Raw genomic sequence first — 8,865 nt, 5'->3', positions numbered from 1 at the left:
GTCATCACTGCCTATTTTGTGTGTATACAATAAAAAAAAGTGCAACATTATATTTGATTGCGTTAAAATACCCCAACTAAGACCTTATACGCAACATAGATGCTAAATGCAAAACCTTAGAGGCATATGGAGAATAAATCAAGTTGTTCAATTTATATTGTCGCTTTTAAACCGTCATTACGGTAATTTTGAGCGTCGCAAATGAGCTGTCGCTGTCGCCGTCCGTGCTTGTGGTTAATACAAGCTAAACTGCGTACTTCATGCATGATGACGCTAAACATAATAAGCGGTATCACGGGATCGCTTCAATGTTTCTTTACCTAGAAACGTCATTTCGAAGCTGCTACTAAATAAACATCGTGCCTGTGTTGCAGAGGCATCTTTTACAAAAATGGACAACCAAATGTTAGCTACTAGGCTAATGTAGCAACAGAAAGATCAGCTGCTTCAATAGCTAGCTTATCGACCTGTGGATAAACTGTAGCTCACACTGACGGATAACATGGCAGGTTCATCGCCGTTGTCAGGGGTTAATGTTGTTCTGGTTATGGCCTATGGAAGCCTGGTAAGTAGTATGCAAACACAATGACTGTTTCAACTGTGGACGCGCTCATGCAATGATGCTGGATATAAAGCCTTGCCCTCTAACACTTGATTTTTACGCAGGTGTTTGTGCTGCTGTTTATCTTCGTTAAAAGGCAGATAATGCGTTTCGCAATGAGATCCCGGCGAGGTCCACATACACCTATTGGACACAATGCACCTAAGGTAAAAGGGATCTCCTTCTCCGTCAAATGTGTTCTCATAGATAAATGCTAAAGGTTATTGGTAGTGATGTAACAATAGATCAACTCACAATTTAGAATGTATGTCAGTACTGGGTTCATGTTATGACAATATTATTGTCTTTTATAAAAGTTTTTTTGTTTTGTAAAGATATTATATTGCAATCAAATTATAAATGAACAATGATCAGATCAAATAAGCTGATATTATCAATCCAGTACATCGACATTTCCATATTTTATTTATGAATATGAGTAATATTTTAAGATTTTATTAAAAAAAATATTTGTAATCACACAAAATGGAGATCGGTACAATGACTGATAAAATGACTTCCAGCATGATCCCAATTTAAAAATTGATATTATTTTAACCATATTTTTATGATATGAAGAACAAGAAACAATAAAAATGTAAAAAAAGAAAAGGAAAAAAATGGAGTTAATATCAAATAAAACCAGAACCTGGTGTGTCTCTCTAATTGAATAATACAGGAACAATCTTTCATAAAATAAATAACTACTTAAACACAAAAAGAAAGCATTTAGGGAGGATATTGATTTTTCATTTTTCCCATATTTCTTGAAATTTGTTCTACTGAAACCACAATGAAAAGATGATTAGTTTCATTACAGATATTTCATAAATTGCATTGCCCCAGTCTTCTACAGTTGGAGCTGCTGGCTTCAGCTTTTTTTTGTTCATGCCTTCCAGGCCGCAATACTCAATATTTGAAACAAGTACTTAGTTTTCTTATTTGATGACGACAAGATTCCAATGAAAAGTTGCTCAGTTCAAAGTAAAGTTTGCCCTGAATACTTTTAATTCTTTGTGGTTATCACACCAGAACCTGTTGACATTAGGATAAGCCTTTTTAAAATCAAATTGATATAAATTGTCTATTTTTGTGATGTAAAAAAAAATCATTGTTATGCCAAGTATTGCTGCAGCCCTATTTATGGGTTGTCTTTATGAATGATTTTGCAGGGTCTGAGGGAGGAGATTGACTCCAGGCTATCCAAGGTACAGGAGATTTGTTTTGAACCTCGCCTCCTTGCAGAAGAAGATGACAGACTGAAGCATGGATCACAGATAAGTCAGTCCCTTTATCAGCTCTTCTTATTACTGCTTCAGTCTCCTTCATGTGAATAATGTCTGGTTAACGTGCATTTTAACACAAATATGTTTGCATTTCAAAGGTTGCTACAATTACCTGTACAGGATGAAAGCTCTGGATGCTATCCGAGACTCAGGTAAGAGAGAGAAATTTAATAGTAAAACTGATTGATTCCTCAGATGCATGCATTGTCTTCTTATCCTTGCATCCCATGAGTAAATCCATCATTCTTACATTCATTACTGTCATCATCCCTCAATTTTCTTGATCTTTTACAAACTATAAAGAAGCTCCTTCTCTACATAAATGATTTGCAGTTAGTTTATATCTTATTTCATCTCTTCTGTTCTTTTTCAACATAAATAAATTATCCTGTCTGAGTCTACTTGAGGTTCTCAGAAGCGTTTCTGCTCCCTCTGAGGAGATCTTAAGTTGCATCTTTTCTGATCTTCCATTCTTGTTTTCTCTCTATGTGGACTTCAGGTATTCCCCTGCAGGAGATCAGCTGCAGTCCTAGTGCATTCACTGGCCGAAACTTCAGAAGCTGGCTGCTGGAGTTGCGTAACTCCCACTCCCTGATCAAGAGCAGCCGCAGCGCCCTCATTGATCGTTTGCTTGAAGGCTATGACAATGCTCGACATGGGACTGGGGTGTGTTGGCTTGTTTTTTTTTCTTTTTAAAGAGAACTGAATTGAACAGGTTTAAACGTTGTGTTGGTGCATGTTACAGAGCTGACATGAACTCTTTTTTCAGGTGTTTGGGGAAGCAGAGTTTCTTGAATACCAGCAGGCCCTCAGTGAACTAGCTGATGTGTAAGTGCTGTTTTGCTGGTCCAGACTTGAAGCTGTTCGTGTTGCAACATTGTTGGAACAAGTGTGCTGCTCTGCAGTTTGAGCTAGTCACATCAAGGGCAAGATTAAGTGAATCATTTAAAAATCACATGATAAAAACAATTTGTCCAGGTTTACAGCATTGAACTTAAGATACAAAAGCATGGCCTTAGCCTTCAGAGGATGTAACAGAAATTATTGCACTGAGGGTATTTGTGACCAAAAATGGCAGCATACATAAATAGCAATAAAGAGAATATACATTTTTTCCACCTTTTTATGCATTCATTTTTAAATCAATGTTTACACAAGATATTTTTTTTCTCACTAAATGAAATAATTTCAGACCCTTTCTGAGTGTTTATTGCTAAAGCAACAATGATAAAATCACTGTCTTAAATAATACATTATCCCTCATGACTTAAAATGCTGAGTCATTTTACAAAATCAAATTTAAGAATAAAAACACATTCAAAAGAAAACAATAAGGGTGATCAGTGTATAAACCTTTTAGGGTGTATTAATCAGTAATGACGCTGCCACTCAGAAATTATTTTATTTAAAGTGTAACACCCACAGTCTAGTGCTGCCCATACCATTTAGAGCTTCCCTGTTCATTTATTATAAGAAATGTTAATGTTATAAATTGTTGGTCTACAGTTCATTCCCACAGAGTCACCTCCTTACACTTATCTTGTGCTATAATATAAATCTGCAATGACCATCTGTATTTTTCTCCATTTCTCTTCCTCCCTTTCCCCTCTCTCCCTGCAGGGTAAAGGCTTACTCCAGCAGCACCAGCCTGGACCAGCATCACCAGTCTGCAGCCAAAGACCTGACTGGCTCCCCTGTGCGCAGCACCCCATCTACCATCCAGGTCACTTACCTGCCCTCCACTGGCCAGCGCAGCAAGAGGCCCAAACACTTCCTGGAGCTCAAAAGTTTCAAAGACAATTACAACACACTGGAGAGCACGCTGTGAGGGACCAAATGTTAGAAAATGTCTGTATGTTGTGTGACGATACGTGGTTACACAATCTAAAGGGAAACATAAATCAGGTGAAGCTGAGCATTAAAATTCACCAGAAAGGTCAAGAAAATAGCCACCTTTATGTCCATAGTGAGCATTTCAATACACAATATTTTTCATGTAAACTGTAATCTAGAAATGTGGCTGTTTTAGCAGCAGTTTTAAGATCGTTTGTGTCATTATGGGGAAGATCTTTCTTTGGTCATGTTACACTAAGGTCTGCTTCGTTTTGGACCTAAATAATGTTCATAGAAACATGATTGTAGTAAACCTGTCAGGGTTTTCATTGTAATCTTTGTAAATACAGCAAATGTGAGACTTTTTTTTATTCCCTCTTGTAAATACAAGTCTCCCTTTTGATTTAATGTGTGTTTGTATAGAATTAAGATGTTTATATGGACAATAACTTATTTTATTGACACTGTTTGATTTGTATTAATGTGAAGTTGGACTTTTGTGACTTAAGGTTAAAAAAAAACATACAACCCATTTCTCTGTTTTCAGTGTTTTTATTATCTCCACTAGGTGGCAGTACAAGGTTATAAAGGAAAGATGTAACATGAGAGAAGAAGCGTTAGTTGTGCAAAAGATAAAGCAGACATTTTATCATAATAATAATGGAATAAACTTTGAGCAAGTGTCCAACAAAAAGGAGAAAGACTGAACTTAAATGCATTTATCTACAATGTTCACAGTAAATGGTAACGCACTTTAAGATGTCTGTCCTGAATCAGAGTGTAGATCAGAAAAATATCAAGGTCTGTACAAAAAAGGACTTATGTGACAAAGTTTAGCAGTTTAATAAGATATTTTTTTAAATATGCAAGGTTATTCTGAACATAAAATAATTAGGAAATATGCAAAGGAAGGACTTGGCAGAAAATTACAATGCTCTAGCTTTTATAACTAGCCTTGATAACAGCCTGTTTTTAAAGCACAACTAACAATAAGATTTCATAATCATGATTAATAAAATACCAATAGTACTCTACTATAGTCAACCCATCGATGGTAGAGGAATACATTTAAGTTAAAAGTAAATCATTTAATGTTAACTGCCAGCCTAGCATTGGCAATGCGGTGCAAAGCACTGAGGAATGTGACCTGAGGCCTGCTGCTCAGGGAGGAGGCTGTACATGCAGAAGTGATCAACACACTACACGAAGTGACTGTTCTTTCTTTACAGATGAAGTGTAACAGACTATGATAAAAACAGTCAGTTGACCTATCACTTTAAACTGCTGATTTTTGATTCTGCTAAAAGAGAAGTACAGGTGGGAAACTTCAAGGAACTTTAGCATCTTTTAGAAGTGCCAACAAGTGCACAAGAAGTTCAGTCAAATTCTTTGCATTGCTCAGCTCTTTCCTTGTTTCCTTTTAAGGATACTTTGAATTCCTTTTTTAACTTTCCACTATTAGATTCTGTTTTAAAAGCGTCAGTAAAGGCATGCAGAGCAGCCTCAAAAATACGTGAGGTACAAAGAGAAAAGCAGTGTGCTTTGTCACCATGAAACCTGTTCATTTGGTCTCTTTGAATCACTGCAGACCTGTGCTTTATGAATCAGTTTAAATATTTATTTACAATGGTTGATCATTCCTGTGATCATCTTTCTGTTCACGACTTGATCTCAATGACTTTGATGAACGGGAGAACCTTGTTGGTCGATGATGTCGGTGTGAGGGGTTTACTGTACAGAGAGAAAGGTGAAAGCTATGAGGTTCACTCACATCGAACTATGGAAAGACAGAAGATATTTCTCTCAGTATTAAGGATATTGTGAATTATAACGTGACAAAAAGTGGGAAATGATTGCTCACCTGTAAACCACCTCTGGTTTGTTCTCAGAGGACGTCAGTGGTGGTGGGTCCTGACCTGCCAGGAAGTACTCCATATGGTCTTGCATTTCTCTATTCTGCAAACAGAGAGGGGTGAAAGAAGTTAAACAATGTAATGTTTTTAATATTGAACAACATTTCACTTGAAGTTGACTGAAAATATTAAGGCTGTGGTTCAGCTTCAAGGTGGCCTTATTTATGCTGTTATATGATGTGGATCTTGTACACTGGGGTACTGTGCAAATTGGTTTTGTGGTTTTTACTGGTTTGTGTTTCTCTCTGTATCACATTGCATCGCATTGTATCGTATCGTATCATATCAAGGATATTTTGTATGGTTATGGTGTACTTGTAACCTGACATGCCACATGGATGTGTTTCACACATCCATCTGGGAAAGCTTCAATTGGAAATGTTTGAGAAAAGGCAGAGGCTTTGAAAAACTCGGAGTGTGATTGGGCGAACATTCTGTCTGTCACATCTCTACGGGCCAATCAGAGCAACAAAACACGTGACGTAGCCGCTATCGAGCTGTGTGTGCGCATCTACTGAGGAATAACGCACACATGGCGACTATAGACATGTTAGACTTGACTTTTGTTGTTTTTGAAAAGAAAACAACTCACTGCTGTTCTTTTTTCTTCTTTTAACAAAGAAATGTTGTCAAGTTCTGATAAAACTGGTGCTTTAGCAGCATCCACGCTCATCTCTTCCTCAATAACTGCACCAGCTCTTGCTGCTGCTTGTTTATGTCACGACACTGCTGCGCCTGAAAGTACTGCCCCTCGTTCACTTGTCACTCGTCACTTTCTAACTGGGCCCAAATGGTTCAGATGGGAGCTTTGCAAGATGGATTCGCCAGTGAGAAACAAGAAAACGGGCGTATCCATCTGCTTTGCAAGGTTAGTGTGCTTGAAGATTCTGGCTTGATCTTTTGTATGCTTTGGACAAAAAAGGTTGAAAACCACTGTCAAGTCGTATCTTATTACATTGTATTGAATCCTTCAGCAGCAGGTTGTGTTGTATTGTGACTTGTACTATCATGCCACATCACATCATGCCACATCATGTAGTATTGCATTGGATCATACTATGTGTTATCATATCTTATTGTTGGGGCTGTGTGGCGATGCAGGGGTTAATGCTGTCACCTTACAGCAAAAACTTCCTGATTGGATAGCTGTTCTGTGTAGATTTTGGATGTTCTCCCTGTGCATGTTTGGGTTCTGTCCATGGACTTACACCCACAATCCAAAGGCGTGCTAGGATAACTGGTGACAGTAAATTGCCCATTAGTGTGAGTGTTAGAATTGGTGCTTTTATGTCCCTACATGTTAGCTCTGTGAAGAGGAAAAACAGCCTACATGCCAGTTTTCCATTAATGGCTGAAAAGGGATAAACCCAGTTATTTTAGGATGCTAGGGCAGCAGAGAGGGGACACTGACAGCTCATCTCCACATTCAAACACAATAAAAACATATACTGACTGCTTGTAGCTGATTAGTGCAATATGCTAGTAAATCAGACGAATATGATGCAGATAGCAGAGTTGATGAGTGGGATTCATGCTGTCAGGATATTTTTATCATTTTGATGTGAATACGGTGTTTTTACTATTCATGTTGTTATTTCAAAAATAAACCAATTTCTCTTGTCACAGATTTGACACCAGCAGCAATGCCTACAGTCAAATTTATGAAGTACATACCAGTCAACCATAAGCTTTATCGTCGAATGATGGACATATTTCACTTTTTAAAAATTTCACAGTGTAATTTAAATAAATCATGAGATGCAGTTTTCCAGTTTGGACACCCCTGATATACTGTATTCAATTCCTACTGGATAATGTTTTATTGCATCTTATTGTTCACATTGTACTGTATGGAATTATATGAAATATTCTATCCTTGTGTATCGTATCAAGCAGTATTTTGTTCTGTCTTACAGAATCTTGATGCCTTATATTGTGATGTATCCTATCATTTTGTGTTATATTGTATCCTTTCATATCATACTGTGCCATTTTTTATTGTATCATGTTGCCCATGATCTGCTTTTAGCTTTAGTAAAGAAAACTGTAAATGGCAGACAAGGTACTCTTTCAGTCTGAGAAATAATAAATTAAATCGAAACAAAGTTCAGTTCCTGACCTCAGCTTCCAGGAAAGCCACCTTCTCCTCCAGATCGCTGATGACTCGATCTCTCTCCTGGATCACTGTCCTGGAGTTCTGCAGCTTTAACATCGACAAAACAAACAAACATAAACACACAGCTCACTCCTCCAACAGGAGAAAATGCAGCATCACTTATTCATGGTGAGTGAGCTTCTTATCACAGCACTGTCCCACTTGGCTCCACTCCCTCAAATCAATTACACTTTATCCGTCCTCTTCGTCAAAATCTAATTTCCTCGTTAATGGCTTCCTGTGCATTTGTGGGCACTATGGAGTGCATTTGCAGTGCTTGTGTGTACATGTATGTAACTATACACCTTTGGATGCAAGTCAACCTGCTTTTTGTGGGGCTAAATACCTGCTCAATCATGTGGCGGACTTTCCTCTGCTGGCTCTTTAGCATGTCATCAAGGTGATGAATCTTTTCCTTCAGGATTGCCACCTCCTTCTCCAGCTCTTCACATCTGCAAACACAAAAATATTCAAGAAAGTCTGTTAAATTTATATCAAAGTGAGCCTTAAACTGAGAGAATGCCAGGAGAGGTTATTGTATGATTCTTATAACAGGGTTCATGTTATTCATGTTAACTTTATCTAATGTCTTGATATAAGCACAGGAACATTAAACTTGTTTGCAGGGCGGCTAATGTCATTCGTTTATCCACATGATTTGGCTGATTCATATCATTATTTGTTCCGTCTGCTGATTGGACTTTACTCCATCACTTTGTTCCTCATCTCACCTCTGCTCCTTCTCCCCCCCTTCCTCTCTGTCTGCTTGAAGCTGCAGCAGCTCTGCCTCCCCCGCAGCTATCTTCTCTTTGAGGACGCCGCTTTCGATCTCCATGCTTCCCAGCAGCCTCTGCAGCTCCTCCACTTGCTGCCCTCTCTCCTCAGACAGATGCTCTGCCTTCTGGAGCTGCTCAGTCTGCTCAGCCAGCCGGACGCGATACCCCTCTTTCTCAGCCTGTGAAATAAAACAGAAAGTGTAAAGACTTCAGGACTCATTGGGGGTTATTTCTAAATAACCACTGTGGTTTGTGGCCTTACACAAACATATAAGTGCTGCTGATGAGTTTACTAAGGAGC

General features: G+C 38.2%; 2 protein-coding genes across 2 annotated transcripts in view; one reads left to right on the top strand and one right to left on the bottom strand.

Annotated features, from left to right (window-relative positions):
* Window positions 1–223: 223 nt before the first annotated feature.
* LOC121524331 (protein C1orf43-like) lies at window positions 224–4,086 on the top strand. Its single transcript, XM_041809669.1, has 7 exons — window positions 224–565; window positions 667–768; window positions 1,774–1,882; window positions 1,986–2,039; window positions 2,387–2,553; window positions 2,657–2,715; window positions 3,508–4,086. The coding sequence occupies exons 1-7, from the start codon at window positions 503–505 to the stop codon at window positions 3,713–3,715; spliced, it is 762 nt and encodes a 253-aa protein (XP_041665603.1). The 5' UTR covers window positions 224–502; the 3' UTR covers window positions 3,716–4,086.
* A 183-nt stretch (window positions 4,087–4,269) lies between these two features.
* tuft1b (tuftelin 1b) overlaps window positions 4,270–8,865 on the bottom strand; it is a 30,950-nt gene continuing 26,354 nt past the window's right edge. Inside the window, exons 9-13 of the mRNA XM_041808597.1 lie at window positions 8,520–8,743; window positions 8,135–8,240; window positions 7,753–7,836; window positions 5,582–5,676; window positions 4,270–5,451 (exon numbers count right to left, since the gene is read on the bottom strand). Coding sequence (XP_041664531.1) covers window positions 5,379–5,451; window positions 5,582–5,676; window positions 7,753–7,836; window positions 8,135–8,240; window positions 8,520–8,743 — 582 coding nt within the window. The 3' untranslated portion in view covers window positions 4,270–5,378. The remainder of the gene's footprint in view (window positions 5,452–5,581; window positions 5,677–7,752; window positions 7,837–8,134; window positions 8,241–8,519; window positions 8,744–8,865) is intronic.

Source organism: Cheilinus undulatus, linkage group 16, assembly GCF_018320785.1.
Source record: "Cheilinus undulatus linkage group 16, ASM1832078v1, whole genome shotgun sequence".
Taxonomy (NCBI): domain Eukaryota; kingdom Metazoa; phylum Chordata; class Actinopteri; order Labriformes; family Labridae; genus Cheilinus; species Cheilinus undulatus.
Note: the sequence above shows the minus strand (reverse complement) of the source record. Positions and strands in the feature narration are given on the sequence as shown.